At 41.1% G+C, this 18,845-nt stretch overlaps 1 protein-coding gene across 1 annotated transcript; it reads right to left on the bottom strand.

Moving 5' to 3' along the window:
• Positions 1 to 987: 987 nt before the first annotated feature.
• On the bottom strand, positions 988 to 17,983 carry mosmo (modulator of smoothened). Its single transcript, XM_008306482.1, has 3 exons — positions 17,229 to 17,983; positions 7,999 to 8,211; positions 988 to 1,934 (listed from the first exon to the last, which is right to left on the bottom strand). The coding sequence occupies exons 1-3, from the start codon at positions 17,332 to 17,334 to the stop codon at positions 1,750 to 1,752; spliced, it is 504 nt and encodes a 167-aa protein (XP_008304704.1). The 5' UTR covers positions 17,335 to 17,983; the 3' UTR covers positions 988 to 1,749.
• Between the last annotated feature and the right edge of the window lie 862 nt (positions 17,984 to 18,845).

Below are 18,845 nucleotides of genomic sequence, written 5' to 3'. Positions count from 1 at the left end.
TAGGAAGGTACTTCCTGAAAAAAAGCACATTATGTATTTGGGCCTCAATAAAAAAAAAGTCATAAAGAAAGTCATCAGAAAGATCCCGGGTGTCCTCACCGGGACACAAACTGGCGACCTTCTTGCTGCGAGGCAAAGATGCTAACCACCATCCACCTTGTAGCTCTGTACAGTAAATCTCTGCAACAAATTCTTTATATACAACATCATCTGAAAAAGAAGTGGCATCAGCTTGTAATGTCTTTTAACCACACTTCAATTAAAACCAAAAAATAATTCACACATCCATTCCTAATAGTCACTTTTCATATTTGGTAATTATGCTAAACTTAAACAGGAGTTCAAACTTATGTTAAAAAAAAAAATCTAAATAAGTGTTTTAATGTCATTAGGTCTTCAGTGCAGCTGTTGCACAAACTGATTAAAATACATGCCATTTTAAATCAGTCCTCACTAATTTGCTGTTTAAAAATTCCTCTTAAATCACAGACATTCTCAGTTTTTGAACTGCTTTCAGATACTTTGAGGAAATAGCTGATGGTTTTCTGTTGTTCATACTTGGTTGGTTTTAAATTGACCATATTTTTGCATTTTATAGCCTTTAATGTGACAAAGTGAATGAGGCTGTTGGTTCTCTATAAGCAGATCTATTCACAATTCTTATGGCTCTGTTCTGGTTTGGTTTTATATGTTTTTCGACATTTCCACACATTACATCTGAGCGCGTAAAGGAACAGTACAATGTCTATGAAAAAGCTCGATTTAGAGGGTCTCTTATGGACATTTTAGCTTTGATATAATTTATATACAGCTTCCAGTGTAGCTTATTATCCAATCACAATCACAATTTTGCCCACTGAATTAGTTAAAAGATCACCACAGATCACAAATTTAGCTTCACTTAAAGTCATTGTTGGTTAGAGACAACACCCTTAGACAGCATTATGATCCTTAAAGAGAGACGATAAAAAACGATAAGACAGCGGGTACCTCACTGAGTCATTTTTAATGAGATGACACCTTCCATGCTCATTCACAAACATCACAGTGCTTCTAGCTGATGATACAAACACGCTTCCTCTTCATTTACACAGAAATGTAGGCATCAATACTCCATATGTATAAAACAACAAACAAGTCATAAATTCAGCCCCTTTTACATTCGATGTTTAACGAGTTCGTGTGTCCAGAATTTCTGAAACGCCGTCAACTGACTGAAACTCAGCAGATCTTTAAGGCAACGGGATCCACCACACATACCGATGGCAGGCAAACTCTGGCGTACATTAGGCCTTTTGAAAATTACATTTACAAATAGTGTAACTAAACAGTTAAATAAATAGTCAAATGTGCCAAGTAATGGAACTCTATTGTGTATGTTACAGGTCATTACTTGCAGTAGGGAAGAGCCTCCATCATATTGGAGGCGACGGGCCAACGGCTGTCTACGGTCATTGATCCTTGAAAGTCTTGATGTTTTAAACCCATGTCAGTCATATTTTGTAGCATCCTGGAATCTATTCGCCAGATGAGGACCATTCCAGGGATCTCTGCACCTGCCGAGTTGGACGGATCGCGCCGCTTTCAGCTCCAGTCATCGTCCACAAAGAAAAACACAAACAGGCGTTTCTGAGTCTCAACGCTGCCACGGAAGAGTCCGTTTTATTAAAATATGTCTCCGGCTGCGTTGGTGTTTCTCCAAGGATTCCAAAAAGGAAGAAGGAGGAAGAGGAAGAGGAGGAGGATCCGTCAGCCGGGCAGGCAGACCTTTCCAGCAAACAGCAGTCCCACGATGGTGAAGAATATGGACAGAATGAAGAGAACGTAGGAGGAGCCCACCACGGTGTTGTTGGGCAGCTTATACGGCTGTCCTCCGACCTCGTTGATGTAGAAGCCGATCGGGAATATGAGAGCAGCCATACAGAACAGGACCACTGTGACAGGAGAGAAAAAAACAACAGGAGAGAAGCATTAACATCTCCTCCAGATATGTGATGGACAACCAGGGCTGATTCTGCAGCGGAGATGTGGAAATAGGAGGAAAGATATAAGATAATGTAGAAGCTGTCGGTAATGATGCTGCTGAAGTTGCTAAAATTAACCAATCAGTGGTTGAAACAGCAAAAAGTATTTATATAATAGCTTTAATTGTACAGCACTTTTCAAAAACACAAGTGCTTTACGATATAACAAATGTCAAATCAGACAAATAATGGAAACAAACTCAACAAGTAAATAACATCAAATACATTTTGGCTGTAATGCAGTCGCCTCTCTCTATCTGTGCTATCCGATTGGTTACATGTCACGAGAAACAGCCAATCAACACTGACAGATAAATACTGAAAAGTTCTCTTTTAATTCAACATGTAAAACATAATGAACAGCCACTTCACTAAAGGTTTGGACTAGAGTTTGTATTATTCTAAATTCTGACACCAAGAATTGTTATTATTGTTGTTATTTTTTACTACTGCAAATGCATATCTGTTATTGATCTGTTATAAGAATTGGTACTGACCCTTAAAAAACCCATGTTGGTCAACCCCCAGCTGAAGTTAGCCACTAAAACTAGCATAGGAATGGTTTTAATAGACCGCTAAGAACTGACTCACGTTTCAACATTAAATATCTGCTTTTGTTTTGGTCAATCCGAAACAATATATTGTATTTCCTACATATAGAACAAACAGTCCTGAGCTGTATCATTTCTTGCTATATCTGAATTTTTACTTATGGAAGAATCTGTATAATATCAGCAGTTCTTATCGTCCAATTTGCTGCTGTAAAACTCCATATTTCCGTGCTGTGGGATTAATAAAGGCTTATCTTATCATCTTGTTTGGAACCCAGGGCGCATGTCAACTTATACATAATGTCCATAAATTATGTGGATTTTCTCCCATTTAAATTGCCGACAGATGTAAACATAAAATTGTACAGATTATAAAAAAAATAAATAAAGCCACATATGTGTGGTGAAAGTTTAGCTTGTCTTAGTTTGGTCTGCTACAGCTATTAAAGTCACAGTGAATTTGCGAAGTCGGGGAATCAGACTTGAGACGCAAACACCATCATGTGTATCTGATTCTCTCTCCTATGTATATTTCTCTGGTGCACTTTTAATTTAAAATGTTTCTTTGCAGAGGACCTTTGTGACCACCTTGTTGTCTAACATTCAAAACAAAAACAGTGTGTACATTACAATGTTGCTGTAATAACATTATAATTAACATAATTTAATGAAGTAATAATTGCTGCCGATTATAGCTCCAACAGATTTCCTACAGATTATAAGGATTTTTCTTTTGAGTGGTCCAGGTGGGCATCTGAAAGAGGTCACAACTGTGTTTATTATTGAGACAGTAATTGAGTATTTAAATGTGGGGTTGGGACGTTGTTTTTTGCAGCTATAAATTTAAACCCAGTACGGATCATGTTCTAATAAGAAGGCCCTCATCACCAAGCTTATTCAAACCTGCTATTCCCAACTGCGAAACATCGCTAAACTCAAACCACTACTGTCAGCCAAGCAAAAGGATCTCCTGGTACATTCCTTCATGTTCTCATGCTTAGATCACTGTAACTCCCTGTTCACTGGCATAACGCACTCCTCCATAGCTCGTTTAGTTCAAAACTCTGCAGCAAGACTTTTAACCAAAACCAGCCATAAATCCCACATCACTCCAATCCTGGCCTCCCTTCACTGGCTGCCAGTAGAATTCAGAATAAACTTTAAAATATTGTTAATTACTTATGAGGCCCTTCATGGCCTCGCCCCCATATATATATATCTGAATTATTAAATCCTTACTCTGCCAGCTGAGCTCTCTGATCCAATGATCAAGGCCTCTCGGTTGTTCCTCGCTCCCTTTTTAAATCTAGAGGTGATTGTGCTTTTGAGGTTGTTGCTCCTAAGCTCTGGAACAATCTGCCTTCTGCAATTAGATCTGCTGACTCTTTATAGGCTAGCCGTCCTTTAAGGTGTCGTTGTGTGTTGTTATCCTCATGTCTTTCCTGTCCTCTCTCTGTTCTCCTTTCCTGTGCTGATGCTTAGTGTTGTATGTATACATGTTTGATTGCATCAGATTAACTTTGTACTAGATTTTATCAAAATTGTGTTTTTATCTTTTGGATTATGTGAAAGCGCCTTTTAACCTTGTGTTTTAAAAAGCGTTTAATAAATAAACCAGTTATTATTATTATTATTATTATTATTATTATTATTAAGAACCTGTAATGTGTTTCTTGCATTCAGAACCATGTGAGGTCATTAGTTCCTGCTCCATTACTCTCTAAAAAAGATCAATTTTGTTCCCCTCCTTTAAGAATAGAAACCAACCGCCATCAATTAAACCTCCACAGAACGTTGTCAAGATGTTCATGATCATCAGAGCTTTCCTGAAATAAAATTCTAGAGTTGAGGCTGGTTCATCATTTCTTTCACACAGGATTCTTTAGATGTGTCCTACTTTCACAGGCGTTTTATAAACTATAATCGGGCAGTTTTGCTTTCGAGGTGCTGCTTTTCTTCTGACCTTGGTGCAGCAGTTAACAGCTAATAAGTTTGAGCTTGATATTAAAGCAAATTTGCAATTTTGATATTCACATAGAGAAACAGCTGCAAGCTGGCCACAGACCACTGACAAAGGTGTTTCATGCTTTACACCAAAAGTAAAATGACATACTGTAAGGCTTTAATAGCTGGTATTTTTATGCACATCATCTGGGGGATGTTGTTCTGTCATTACTGTGTTTAACATTTACTAATAGCTTTAGACATGTGCTTAGTGATGAGTTGTTAGTTCATCGTGATACTAACATGCACAATAACCACACATAAAAAACCCTGCAAAAAACTACCGGATATGCCATGAATAACAAAAATCATTTTATTGACATGCTCCATGCATTCACACTGCTGTCAGCGACCATCAGAGTATCGGTGGAGACTGTGAGGTTAGAAAAGAGCAAGTGCAGTGTCAAGAGATGCTTCTGTTAAGTTGAGAGGAAAATATTTTCAATCGAGACAAAATGAAACTTGAATTTCTTGTGGTTATGATGTCAAATTTATATGAATATTATGTTCAACTGCTTGGTGCAGCTTGTTCAATAAAAGCATGTTTGAAATCATTGATTTAATCTCTTTATTCAGTGGGCATCAGCTACTTAATGATTGGAGTCTATTACACCTATCAAAGCAGAAAGACGTACGTACTATAAAGCTAAAATACGAAGCACAGATTACGAAGCCCTGGTTTAGAACGGCATTACACTGCTAAAGTGACGTGATCATTTTCATTGCTGAGTCCTCAGAGGCTTTTTTTTTTTTTTTTTAACTGCACCTGAAGGTTCGTCTGAAGCTGTAAATCACATCTACTCCACTGTAGCTCTGGTTTAATTAAAATCTGCATGTAAACATAATTACCTGAGTTTATATTTAGACGCAGCTATATGACATCTGTGAGGCTGTAAAATAAATGAACACAGACGCACAGATATAGAAAATAAACAGTTCTGTTGTACAGATAAGTAGAGCTGCAGTGAGTCATCTATTAATTGATAAGTTGTCAACGACTCTAATTGGTTTGAGCGACTAAAAAACGAAAAATCTGAATACTTTGATTGAAATGTGAATATTTTGTGGTTTCATTACTCCTCTATGACAGTCAACTGAGTGTCTGTGGATAAAACAAGACATTTGAGGATGTTGACTTGGGCTTACGGAAACACACACCAAACAACAAATCAATCAATCAAGACGACAATAAACAGATTAACTGACAATGGAAATAATGCTGTAGCCCGACATATAAGCTGAAGTAGTTTTGTTTGCTTTTTTCCACAATTTGAAAAGAGTGGGTAGAATAATACATTAATTCCACTGTAAGAGAGACCTGGTGTTCTCTGCAATTAGGTGGAAAAAAATATGAGCATGTATTATATATCATCTGCTGTTGAGCAAAGTGAGTTGGGAAAATATTTTGGATATTAACAAAAATCCAGTATTGTGCAGCCCTTGTTTTTAGGGTCAACTTTAGTATAATGACAGATTTTACACTCTGTTTATCATCGGGGGCGACTCATGTTGGCAAATTGCGTTGTATTGTAGTGAGGCCTGTAATAATCCAACAACACAGATAAAACAGTGGTACCAGTAAGCCTGCATAGATACCTAGCCCCAGCTTGATATGAAGGAAATACACTGCTCAAATAATTAAGGGAACCCCTTAACCACCCCGTTTTACTTCCAGTTCATTCCCCTTTTTTTAGATTCACCTTTTCCGTTTGGGAGTCAGCCCTGCTTTTGATTCATTTCCCCTTGTTTTTTTGCAATTGGGGCGGCCACCGGTTGGAATTGGGGGCACGCCGCCCCTTTTGAGGGGTTGTTTTTTCGGGTGTTGCCCTTGGACCTTTTTTTTTTTTTGTTCTTTTTTGGCGGTTTTTTTGTTCCTTTTTCCTTTTGTTCGTTGTTTTCGTCCCGGGGTTGGCTTGGGTTGTTTTTTCCACCCCCCCCAGGTTGTTCGGTTGTTGCGGTTCTTCTGGGTTGGCCCTTCATTTCGGGTGTTGGCAGGAGGTTTTGTTTTTTTTTTCGGCGTTTTCCGGGGCTTGGGGGGGTTCTCGGGGGCCGGGCCGTTCCCCCGGGGGTGTTGGGGGGGGCTTTGGGGGGGCACCACCCCGGCGGCGGGCCTGTTCCTTCTTCTTTTTTGCGGGGGGCCCGGGGGGGGCCTTGCCGGGGCCTTGCGCATTGCCTTCCGGCGGGCCCTTATTTTGCTTTTTTTTGTTCAACTTTTCGGACCCGGCTTCCTTGGGGTGGTATGAGGGCCCGACGTCCACAAAAGGGGCTTGTGCTTAGAGCCCAACACCATGCAGGGAGACTGGCATTTGCCAGAGAACACCAAGATTGGCAGATTCAACATTGGTGCCCTGAGCTCTTCATGGATGAGAGCAGGTTCACACTGAGCACATGTGACAGAGTCTGGAGACGTCGTGGAGAACATTCTGCTGCCTGCAGCATTCTCCAGTATGACCGGTTTGGCGGTGGGTCAGTAATGGTGTGGGGAGGCATTTCTTTGGAGGGCCGCACAGCCCTCCATGGGCTAGCCAGAGGTACCCTGACTGCCATCAGGTACCGTGATGAGCTCATCAGACCCATTGTTGTTTTGTTTTCAACGCATCCACTATTGTCATGAATGAAGTTTTCAACTGGAATATTTCATTCATTGAGATCTAGGATGTGTTATTTTAATGTTCCATTTATTTGTTTGAGCAGTGTATGGTAGGTTCCAGGTTGTAGTTAAATAGTTGAAGAAAAAAAAAAAGAAAGTCTTTTTCTGAACCCTTTTCCTTGAACTCAGTGAAAAACACGACGAGGTCAAAGCAAAGAAAGATGTGAAGGAGAATTCATGACGACGTAAGAAAAGAGAACCTTGATGCTACGAGGATCCAACTGCACTGACACTAGGCTATGTATTCAAGTGAAGGTAGATGTTGTTGACGAGGTTCTGCAGACGATTGTGTATCGCTTTGAGTGCTGTAGGACGGAATCATCTCCCTTCCTTTAAAGGAGATAAGAAAGAAAGCACTGAAGCCATTTAGAGAATCTGACCTGCTCTTATAACAGCTCAATTAGGATCCTTTCTGAGCAAAACAACACTATTCAACTGCAGCTCCTGAACCTGAGCTTGTTGTGACACAGCAATCAGGTTTTCATCAGCACTCGGCCGCATCTGAAACCTCTGCAAGTTCCGGTTTAGCTGGAATCGATGAAACCTTCAGCTGAGCCAGTCCTTCCCAGGAAGAGACAAAATCAATTCTACCTATATTTAGTGTGTATTGGATCCTACGTGGACATGAAGATGCATTTCACTGTTTAAACCAAAAGCTAATTCACGTCCCGCTTGTGTTGTGTGTGAGGACATCAGAAAGACACGTTTGTGGGTGAAATGAGAGAAGAGAGCCGTTTGTGAGCGTAGAAGACGAAGGGTGAACACCTACTCCCCGTGAAGGCGATCCATCGGGCGTATCGGGTGGCCTCGCGGCGCCAGTGTGACATCACCAGCAGACCGCAGGTGACGGTGAGGGAGATGATGCCCAGGATGATGAAGAACAGCGTGGTGATCCACTCCCGGGGAAGCTGCGGGGGGATGCAGGTCCGGTCTCGGCCGTGGATGGTCTGACACTGCCTGACCAGACCCACAGTCAGAGAGCCTGGATGGAGGAAGGAGGAAGAGTAAATAGACTTTCTAGATAGACCTTTCGACAAAGTAATGGAATTATAGATTAAATGTCAGCTATAAGCAGTCAAGTGTTTCCCTGTGTGACGCACACAGTTGTCATTTCAGAACTATGGAACATATTCATTGGCTTTTTCCAGTCGACTCAATGCAAGATAAAAGACCTTCTGGCTGAAATAGCCAAGAAATTAAACAAGCGCTGTCTGAACATAAAGGCTGCTAAAGCACAGACAGAAACATTTCACTCTTAAAAGCTAAATCGAGAGAAATCAGAAGGCAGAAAAGTGCATTTAAAAATAGTCTCATGTACAGTGTGTATTACTATCCATGAACCTATAATAAAAGCCCTTATCAGCTATTTTCTCAAATTCTCATCTGAATTTCAGAGCAGAGCTGTGGAGTGGTTTCACTTTTGTAACAAAGCAGCACCCACACAGTCTTGATAGAGGTGATTACACAGACTATATATAAAAGATATAGATGGATGCGGCCTCCAGGTCTGAAAGGTGAAACCAATGTGGAAGTTACTCAAAACCTGCATTCTTGTAAACAGCCAGCAGGGGGCGACTCCTCTGGTCGCAACAAGAAGTCTGATTGTATAGAAATCTGTGGGGAAATGACCCAACTTCTCACTTGATGTATTGTCTTTTTTAAACATTTCCCTAATGAGTTTATGGCCTTAAATGTTAGTTTCACGTCTCTTTTAACACCGCATGATGCTCATTTAGTAAATTATGGCACCATTTAGAATAAAATAAATGTTTAACCAGGGTCATCTACCATATGACTGCGGTATGGATATGTGGGGGGTCTTCAAGTTCTTGGTCTCATCAAAATATGATCACATCCAGTTTCAAAAATCACATTGGCTAATATATTAACTCAAGGCTTGTGGTTGACCGGTCTCATTTGGAAGGTTTCTAACTCAGTGAAATGACCTGGAAGTGTGTAAGTGGCAGCCATGATAAGAGCTGGTCAAACTCTTGAAAAGGAAAGCTACTCCAAAGCTTCCTTTCTTATCTACATTAGCACAGGATGCACTGGTCCGTCCTTTAATTCTGTCCGACAATTCCTTGTAGCAGCGACATTCCCAATCAACATAATCACAGACTTATGGACTTTGAGGCGTGTTCCCTTTAAGTGTGTGTGAGGGTTCTGATGCAACATACAACCTTGTGCAAGCTTTCTGAGAGTCCATGTATCTCCAGACTTTGCTTTTTTTTTTCATCTGTCAGACACAATAGTGTGCCCCAGTCCTCCTTGTTATACCACTTGGACACCTCAACAATTCACATACTTCAATACAGCAGCTGTGACTTCAGTCAGTGAGGGACGCACCATCCGCACAGATCCACAACAACAACATTCGCCGTTGCATGATTATGATTTCTCTTGATATGATGACCTCTTGGGTCCTCTTGGGTTGTTCTGGTTCTAACCAGAGCCGTTGTTATTGGCTCTGCAGGTGGCTGCAGCGTAATCACTCTCTACAGGCATCCCCCCTCCCGGTTTGATTATGTTGTCCTGGTTCACTCCTCCTTGTTCCCCTCCCACACTCGCATACTCACACATGCACATCAGCGACTTAACTGATTTCCATGACCCCATGTCGAGAGTATTTAATTTGGCCCTTTAATTTAGCTTTGTAACGCATTCTCTAAGTGTTGTGCTGCGTCTCACCTTTGTTGTGGCCACTTAAGCCAGGTCATAATTATGAATTTGCCTTTACATATGTCCTTGACCTCAGGATGTTTTCCATGGAGATCAAGGAAAAGTGTTTGGGAAAAAAACATATTTTTTTGACTATTCAACTGCAACCAAGGTTTCAAAACAGCAGTCCACAAACCAATGGGTGACGTCATGGTGGTCCGTCTCTAACATGCAGTCTGTAGATAATTACTGGAGTCGATGAGTGTGTGACTGGGGATAGTTTTCTTGAACTTTAAGGTTCGCTGTTGCTTAGTCTGTCAGTCGTCTTTAATGTTTTAAAAAAAAAATTTAAAAATCAGGTTTTCAGGGGTTTAAAACAGCATTCAGATAGAATTACAAAGAGGCTCATAATAATGCACATTAAATTTTTCATATGAAATGCAGCTTATTCCTTATTTATCTTATTATTATTGTTTTGGTGTGGAACAGGTGCACAACGCATTTTACTGCATGTTTTACCATGTATAACTGTGTTTGTGTCAATAAAAGATCTTGAATCCTTGGCATATCTATAATTTGGAGTTTTCATGTTTTAGTCCACCTTAACCCTATTCAGGACTTCTGGGGCCTTTTGGACCCCAGGCCATTTGGTTTAGGTGACAGGTATTGTTTTTTTTTATTTTTGAAGATTTTATTTTTTGTAAAGAGGGACATTTGTCATGCATTTGGAACCAAAAATGCGTCAATTTATCCAAAAATGTATTTAACATAGTATAAAAGTCTCTAATGAATACCAACAGATATTTCGCACATAGTCTTTCTTGGGGTCCAGTGGACCCCGAAAGACCTTCTATGCATGGCAGCATGAAAGTCCTGAATAGGGTTAATCTACTTCACAGCAACATGTGACATTATTCGTCCATATGTTGACTCCCTCTGAGCTGCAATGACCTCCCAGGAGTCTCCCCGTTTCCCCCACAGTGAACCTGTCGGTATGGAAACAGGCTGACGGGCGTCCTGCCAGCAGCAGCAGCAGCAGCAGCAGCAGCAGCGACCCCCCCAGTGATTCACAAATGACGTCAAACAGATTCAGGGTTCTGGCGTGAACCACTGAAGCACCGCGCACATGCAGAGAGAGGCGGAAATGAAGAAATCAGTGACACGAGTCATCTGACGGCCTCCTGTGTCACAAAGCCTGGTGGGTGCTGTGATGTCAGGTAGGTAACAGACACCAGCATGAGGAGCCCAGCAGAGAACGCATCTGCTCCACTCTGCAGCCGCTCTGACGACACCAGACGCCCGACTACACATAATGAGGAAAAAAAACGCTAAATGAAATCCTCCCACACTGTCATTTATTCATTTGTCTCCCCTATTTTTTTTTTTTTTGTTTCCCAGAATTATCTTCAGAGAGCAGTTAGAGCCTCGCAAGGAGACGCACAAGACGAGCTTTATACATTTTATTTATAAATCCAATCAGGGCAATTTAAACCCAGAGAGTGTAGAATTAACATAATTGCCTCGACGGCCAAAATTACAAGTCACCAATATGACAAAGGCTGCAGGAAAAACACAGGGAGGCACTGAAATGTCTTTTAATTAGGCAGAAAATTAAATAAAATACGCTACATTAGAATAAACATCGGGGACTTTTAGCAATCAAGACCCCTCCATTTAAATTGAACTGTTTAGCATTTTTATATTGTGTAAAGCATTGACAATTCATGGACTTGCAGATTTTATTCCTGCTCATTCCACAAGCACAAAAAGATGCTTGAAATTAAATGTACTTATTTACTGCGTGTTGGTAATAATCCCAGAAACATTGCCCACCATCTCCTACATGCTTCTCTCCTCGTATCCATCATGCCATGAAAATAAAATCAGCCATTTATCTATTTATTTTGAGCCTTTTTTTGTGGAGCTGTTGCAGAGAGACAGTGGAAGTGGGCGAGAAGAAAAGGGAAACAACATGCAGCAAATTATGCCTCGGGCCCAGTTCGATCAGCGCCTGGAAAAGCTACAGTCCTTGAACATGGATTTAACACTGATGATACCAGCACCAGGAGGAAGAGAACATCAGGTCTGAACCACATCCTCCTGCGGACCGACCTATTCCCCCTACACACAGGATGTCCTGTTCCTTCCTTTCTTTCCACAGGCTGGGGGGACAATGTAAATAGTGCATTCATTTCCCTGCAAATTCCTGATCACAACACCAAAGAAGTCCAACTGAAACAGGCTTTTGCCTCTTGTGGAAACTTTGCTGTTGTCTTTAATAACAACAAGGAAGAAGGAAGCAACGGGAAAAAACAACAATGAACGAATATGATTGAGGGTTAAGGTGGCAGAATAATAAAAGTCAGACATGTTGGGGCATAAAGAAGGGTATTTATACAAGTATGTATAGGAAATATGAGGAGGACACTGGATTTTTGATTTGTTGTAACAGAACATGGAGAAGAGTTGCCCTAATGGCTCCAACATATTTTGCTTTTCTTCAATTCATCCAACCACCAATCCATTTGGTATACTTACTTTATCCCATGGAGGTTGCAGAAGGCTGCTCTAGATGAAGCGCATGTGCAAGTTTAATAGGAGAGATGTGTTAACTCCATCTCATTCCTCTTAGTGAATATGAGCTATTTCTGCTGCCCTGTTCTCTACATCACTTCAGTTTTCCTACACTTTCACTACACTCGTCCAATGATTCATCTGCTCGCACTCGGAGCCAATCAGCCCCCTAGACTCTGTTCTTGTCTGTCAATCTTCCTCCTAGGCCACTGATGCCCCCTCCTCCATACCTCCACCTCGTCCCGATGTCCAGCGAACCTTGATCGGTCTCCATCAGCCATCTGCTATAGCTTTGCTCCACCACCACCACCATCAGGGTCCAGACTTCTATCCTCATTTCCCACCTTCATCAGCTTCATGATGTTGCTTCTTAGTGGAGTCTAACCGCCAAAATACTTTGATTTGTCATGTTTCTGCCATAAGCTTTTACTACTTTTACATGATCTCTCCTAACTTAGAATCACCAAATGCAGGCAGACACAGTGAAAACATGCAAACTCTACACAGACAGATCCCAGCCAGCCAGCATGTTTAAAACCACAAACTTCTCGCTGCTGCACCGCCCCGACTTTGTCATCCTGAGAGAATCCAGAGATCATTTGCAAGAAGTGCTAAACTCATTTTGCTTCACACAATCATCCAGAGTCTGATCTGTTCTGCCTGGCGGGATCGACAGCTGCTCACTTGTCACTTCTCTGCCCAGATGTATCCTGATATTCTGAAAGGCAACGTTTTAGCTGCAGCCTGCTCAGGTCACCAGCTGCAATGAACTATTCACACATGAACAAGAGAACCCAGCAAAAGGAAATCTGTATTCATTACTTACATATGCTTTGGGGAACTTTTTAAAAAGATAACCAGAAATCATTAAAAATATATAAATTATACTGAGATGCAGTATGAACTAATTCCCATCATACTCAATGGTGACGGATGATTCCTGTGACACAAGATGTTTTCTATAGCTGCATAGTGCATCACAGAGCAACTGACGACCCGATATTATCACAATAAACTGATCATGACAACACTGATATCACAATACATCAATTCTGAGATTCACCACCAATGATAAATCAGGATGTCTTTGTAACTGAAGACAAAAAAAATTTACCCCAAAAACAGGCAAAACCAGAAAAGATGTGTTTATTGTATACATTACAGTGCCAATGTGCATGTGTATTATCTTTACTATCCCATTTAATTATGTGTCGATTAAATTATTCAGCTCTGTGATCTGCTTTCGATTGCTGTCCATCACTTCCTGCCTCCTTTCTTCTGTTTACATTACACGCATTCATTGTATCATGATAAGCATTGACTCTGGTCAGTCAAACTGGTTAGAGCGTCTGCGCATTTATAGTAAATCCCCTTTTCTGCATGCTAGTGAACTTGGTATGTGTATCTAAACTACCTACGTTTTTTAGGCCTTTGAGCCTTTATTGTACAGAGAAGGGGAGAGGGAGGCAGGAAAAGTATGGAGAAGAGTGGAGGAAGGACGTGCAGCAAAAGGCCGTGGGTCAGACTCGAACCACGGCCGCTGTCGGGGGACTTGGAGCCCCCTAGTAAACGCTTTCTTAAACTTACACACAGCTTCATGCAGCGTAATCGGAGGCATTCACATTATTGTTTAAAAAATTACAAGACCCAACTGAACATATTTATCAATTGGAGAGCAAATGACAGTACGACACTGATTACACTCATGTCTGACTTGTACATATAAACCAAGCACCCGTAGCCAAAATAAAATATGTCAGAACCGAGCAGGAGGAGCTTTAATTCTCCAGGTGGAAAGCATTACTCTCCCTGGAGGTCTAATTAAAAGTCACACATCTTCATTCCCAAACGACTGTTCCTGGCCTCAGGTAACGAGTATTTGGCTAATTAGACAGGAACAAAAGGCTTTTAGTACAGTAATTACTAACACCATCATTTACGATGACGAATGGAAGGTTAAACCTTCTGAATGGTCTGAACTTCAGTCCTCTTTGTACGACGGCGACTGAAGGAAGATTTGGTGCATGATTACTCACTTACTTATGCAACAGAAAAAAATGCTTGTTATGTACTCAACATGCAGCTGCAGCCAGTTTTTTTGTTGTTGTTGTTGGTTTTTTTTCCCCAACAAATTAAATCCTGTAATAACCACTCGGCACGCCTGCAACGTGCTTATCTCTGCTCCACTGTAGCATTAGGATGGAGGCTGACAAGAGCCTTAGGCAGCTGTGCATACAGTGCAGCGGTTCTGTTTGTCTGTTGCATCAGTTTTGGTCAATGTTTAGCTTTGGACTTTGCATCTGAATATTACTTTACTGCAATAACCGGGGGGGGTGCTGAGTGTATGTGGACCATGTGGGATTTGGTGGGCACCTGTATTCAGCGCTTTAATTCTAGGACTGACTGTACCATCAATGAAATTTGGCTTCCCACACATGATAATCATTGGCAGTGGAATGATCCTATTGGTGATAACTGATCGCTTCATTTTATTCAAAACAACAGTTGTTGTCGCTCGATGCCAAAACATTATTAATAATGAAAAATTCATGAAATTATCACTATTTCTCTATGCAGACACATTAATTTGTCCTCAGTTGTGCATGATAGAAGTATTTAAAGCCCCTGTCAACACAATTTCCAGTCTGTAGATCAAGTATTTTCTATAACATTAACTATCCATAACTAAACAGTCAACAGTGAGCGAGCAGTGAGTTAACTAGATCTCTGTATCCTGCTCAGCTTCTCACACTGAGGCTTGTGGCTCGAGGCTAGATTTGCTGCTAACACACCCGAATCTCTGCTCAAATCCAGATGGTGACTTGTGCAGCATAGTTTGTTAGTACAGTGTGTTCAGAAAGTATAAAGGCCCCTTCACTTTTTGCACACTTTACTGTGTTTAAGACTCATTTATAAATGTAAAAAAACAACAACATTATAGTTCATCAGTGTAGTCCTAGCAACCCAAAACCAAAAAAGTGCGAACAAGCTTTTGGAAATGTAATAAAATCCCCCTTTGGTTGCTGATTGAACTCATAAAAACACATCTCTGAGCTTCAAAGTTACATATCTAGAAGCTTTTTTTCCATGGAAATAATCCCTTCCTGCTTTAAAATGGCTTAAATGTAACGCTACATCATCACTTTCTTTAAAATATGCAGATCTCCGCTTCTCTTCACCCAACCCTCCCCACTCCCTGCAGCTCCAGCACACCAGCTCACCTGTGACTCTGCTCAAACACTGTGAACCTACTGTACACTACACAAAGGCAAGTTGTAATATTGGAATAACTCAGCCTCAAATGTTAGAACCAGAAACCAAAGAATAACATATACAGACCGGCACACCCTGCAAGAGGACAGGATTCTTTAAGTTTTTTACATTTAAAACCCTGGAAGTCTGAATCTGTATTTTTTACACAGTTGTTGGTACATTACAGTTTCGAGATGTAAAAACTCAGCCATGGTGGTGACTCCTTATTTGGCACATAATATGTCTTCCAGAATATAAAAAACAACCATATGTAAATATTAACAGTGTAAAAAACTAAATTGAAGGTGTCTTTAAAAATCTAAACTTGAAATCTCTCATTAAAAACATATTTTATAGTCTTTGGTGTGACTCTCTAAACTGTGGTCAGGTGAGTTCACCATCCACTCTTGGAAAACAGAATGGCTTAGACGTAGTTTAAAAGACGTGCATCTGTTTATGTAATGCCCCATGATGTATGTCAGGACAAACACCAAGCCAGTCTCTTGGTAGACTTTCATGATAAAAAGGCAGCGAAGCATAGATCAGGCCATGAAACCATTTCTAAAGCTTTGGGTGTTCCGAGGTGAGGAGTGGCCTTGACGGTTGAGAAATGAAAGACAAACATCTTCCACAAGGACTACATAGTGTTGGCCCGGCCAAACTAAGCAAGTAGGTCCTTCCTCAGGGAGACGTCCAAGACCCACTAGTCCTCTACAGAGATGGACAATCAGCTCGGAGGACAACCACCTCCGTCACTCCATCAATCAGGTCTTTATAACAGAGTAGAGCAGCTAGACAAAGGGCAACTCGAGGATTCAAGGAACTTGTCATGCCAACATTCACATTTGTGGTACGAAACTTGTACTTAGGTCCCGTTGAAAAAGCCTAATAAATAATAAGTACAACAAAACAAGAGCAAAATATAAGTAAAAAATACAGCAATATAAGTGTAGTAAAAGATAGAAACATTAGAGTAGAAAAGCCACAGTTAGTTGTGTTTAGCACTAAATATTTGTGTAGCAGCGAGGTAGACTAATATAAACCGTAATAAAAACTCTGAAGTATAAGGCCTGCTTTTTAGGGACTCTGACAAAAAAGATTCCCTGATCAGATGAGACAGATCTTTGAGACTGACCAGGAGGCTAGTACAGTCCCTACAGTCGAGCATGGCGGCGGCAGCATCATGCCATGTGCTTCTCGCTGGCAAAGGTACTGGATATTTTTACTACTTCAAACAAATGCAGCAAGCAAAATGAGCTCACAACCGAGATCACACTAAAGGTCACCAGGGGTCACATATGGCTTCATTTTAAATAGGTGTCATCACAAATCACAGCCTCTCCAGAATCTGACTCAACTTTCACTTTGATGTATTGACCTTTGCCACTTCCTGAAGCAGATATTCTACGTAAATATAGTTTTCTATTGCCCCAGTGTCATGTGACATCTTACCCGTATATAAGTAAACAAGGTACACAAACGAAGCTGGATGGGGACAAAGTGTCAGCAACCTACCAGCTGATTCTCCAGTGTTGATCCAGTCCGGGTTGGCGATGCTGGCGATGGCGAAGATGTCTGCAGCGAGGAAGAGACATCCTGAAATCACGGTGAGTTTATCCATGTCTTTGAGCCTCTGTCTCACCTTTCCTTGAAGGGAGACGGGACATGAAGAAGTCACCTAAACCCACATCTCCTGTCCCGTGGTGCGGTGCAGCGTTGGGGTGATGGAGACGGGATCCACTGTTTGTCCGCACATCGTGTTTTGATCTCAAGGCGAGGAGGCGAGCAGGACGATTCCCTTTTTTTTTTAATAATCCGTCAACAGCCGGAGCTGCCCCGACCTGCTGGCCCGTCTCCAGCCCGGGAGGAGAGCGTCGCTGCCCGGGTTCATGGATCACCTCGTTCCGGGATGCTCCGCTGCATCTTATTTGCACGAAAGAAAAAAAAATACGAGTGGAAATCTGGCAGAAATCAGCGTACAATTGAATCTCTGTTTTAAATATCCAGCGGTGAGAGCGGGCTCATGCATGCAGTCGACTTATTTCCTGAGTTTGCATGAATCTCCCCCCATATGGAAGCTTTTTTCTTTCCTCCGGACGAGCGCAGACGGGAAACACCGCCCATGCTCACACAAAAGCGCCTTTCTGGAGCTTCAGATCTCCGCATTCACAGCCTGAATCCCCTCTTTTTATTCCTTTCAAACACCTTTTGAATGCACAGCAACTGTATTGTCTGCAAAAACGATGCTGTCCTCTCTCCGCAAGGGAAACTAAAAATCCAGCCAGTTCGCGTCTCCATGCCTGTGTGGTCGGCAAGTCTCGCGAGAACATTCGTAAAACGCTGACTTTTCCTTTACGTTTTGCCTTTAATTTATGCATGTGGTTATCATTGGAGCCTCTGAAACACACCTTAAGACTCCAGTGTGAGGGTCCTCCCTTTGAAAAAATTTAAACATCAAACCTTTTCTCTGCACTCTGGTGATCTTTTGCACCAATCAGTGCCTTTTCTGCATAAATTTAGGGTGGAAATGTCTATATTTATGTAAAAAAAAATACTGTAACAAGGCTCTCAGGCACTCTGCACTGCTTTCAAATATTTATTCTCAACGTTTCTCATTTTATACCACCCCTGTCAGAGTGCTTATTCCATATTTTTACTGCATCCTTGCGTTATCTACACATGTACATGAACATTTTATTATTATTATTAATATTATTATTAATATTATTATATATAACGACACATAATGTTGTAATGAATCATAGGGTGATAAGGGAGTGGGAGTTAAGTTTATACTTCTTCTTCCTACTCCTTTTCAAACTCGTTTTTTTCTCCTTGTTCTTCATTTTTATTTTTGATCAAAACAAATATTTAATTCATTCATTCATTCAAAATACTATGCAGCTCCAGAACTCATGCAGGCCAAACCTACAAAGATAAAGCTCAAACTCCACTTCCTTGCTTGCTTGAGAGCTTTTCACTAGATTGCATTGTTTTCATCAGCACATGAAGTTGCCCTGGAAATGCTGATGCAAAAACTTTCCACGATTTTAAGAACTTATCTATCATATTAACTTGATTCTTAGTCTACACAGGTCTCAAAACTCACATTTTAAAGTATCCCACACACAA

This window comes from Stegastes partitus, unplaced genomic scaffold, assembly GCF_000690725.1.
Source record: "Stegastes partitus isolate 25-593 unplaced genomic scaffold, Stegastes_partitus-1.0.2 Scaffold3671, whole genome shotgun sequence".
Classification (NCBI taxonomy): domain Eukaryota; kingdom Metazoa; phylum Chordata; class Actinopteri; family Pomacentridae; genus Stegastes; species Stegastes partitus.
The sequence above is the reverse complement of the archived record's forward strand: the minus strand, read 5'-3'. Positions and strand labels throughout refer to the sequence as shown.

Coding starts and splice junctions, on each gene's coding strand:
- mosmo (XM_008306482.1), bottom strand. CDS start 17,334: ATGGATAAACTCACCGTGATTTCAGGATGTCTCTTCCTCGCTGCAGAC. Junction 8,212..17,228: donor CAACACTGGAGAATCAGCTG/GTAGGTTGCTGA, acceptor TCCTCCATCCAG/GCTCTCTGACTGTGGGTCTG. Junction 1,935..7,998: donor ATGGATCGCCTTCACGGGGA/GTAGGTGTTCAC, acceptor CTCCTGTCACAG/TGGTCCTGTTCTGTATGGCT.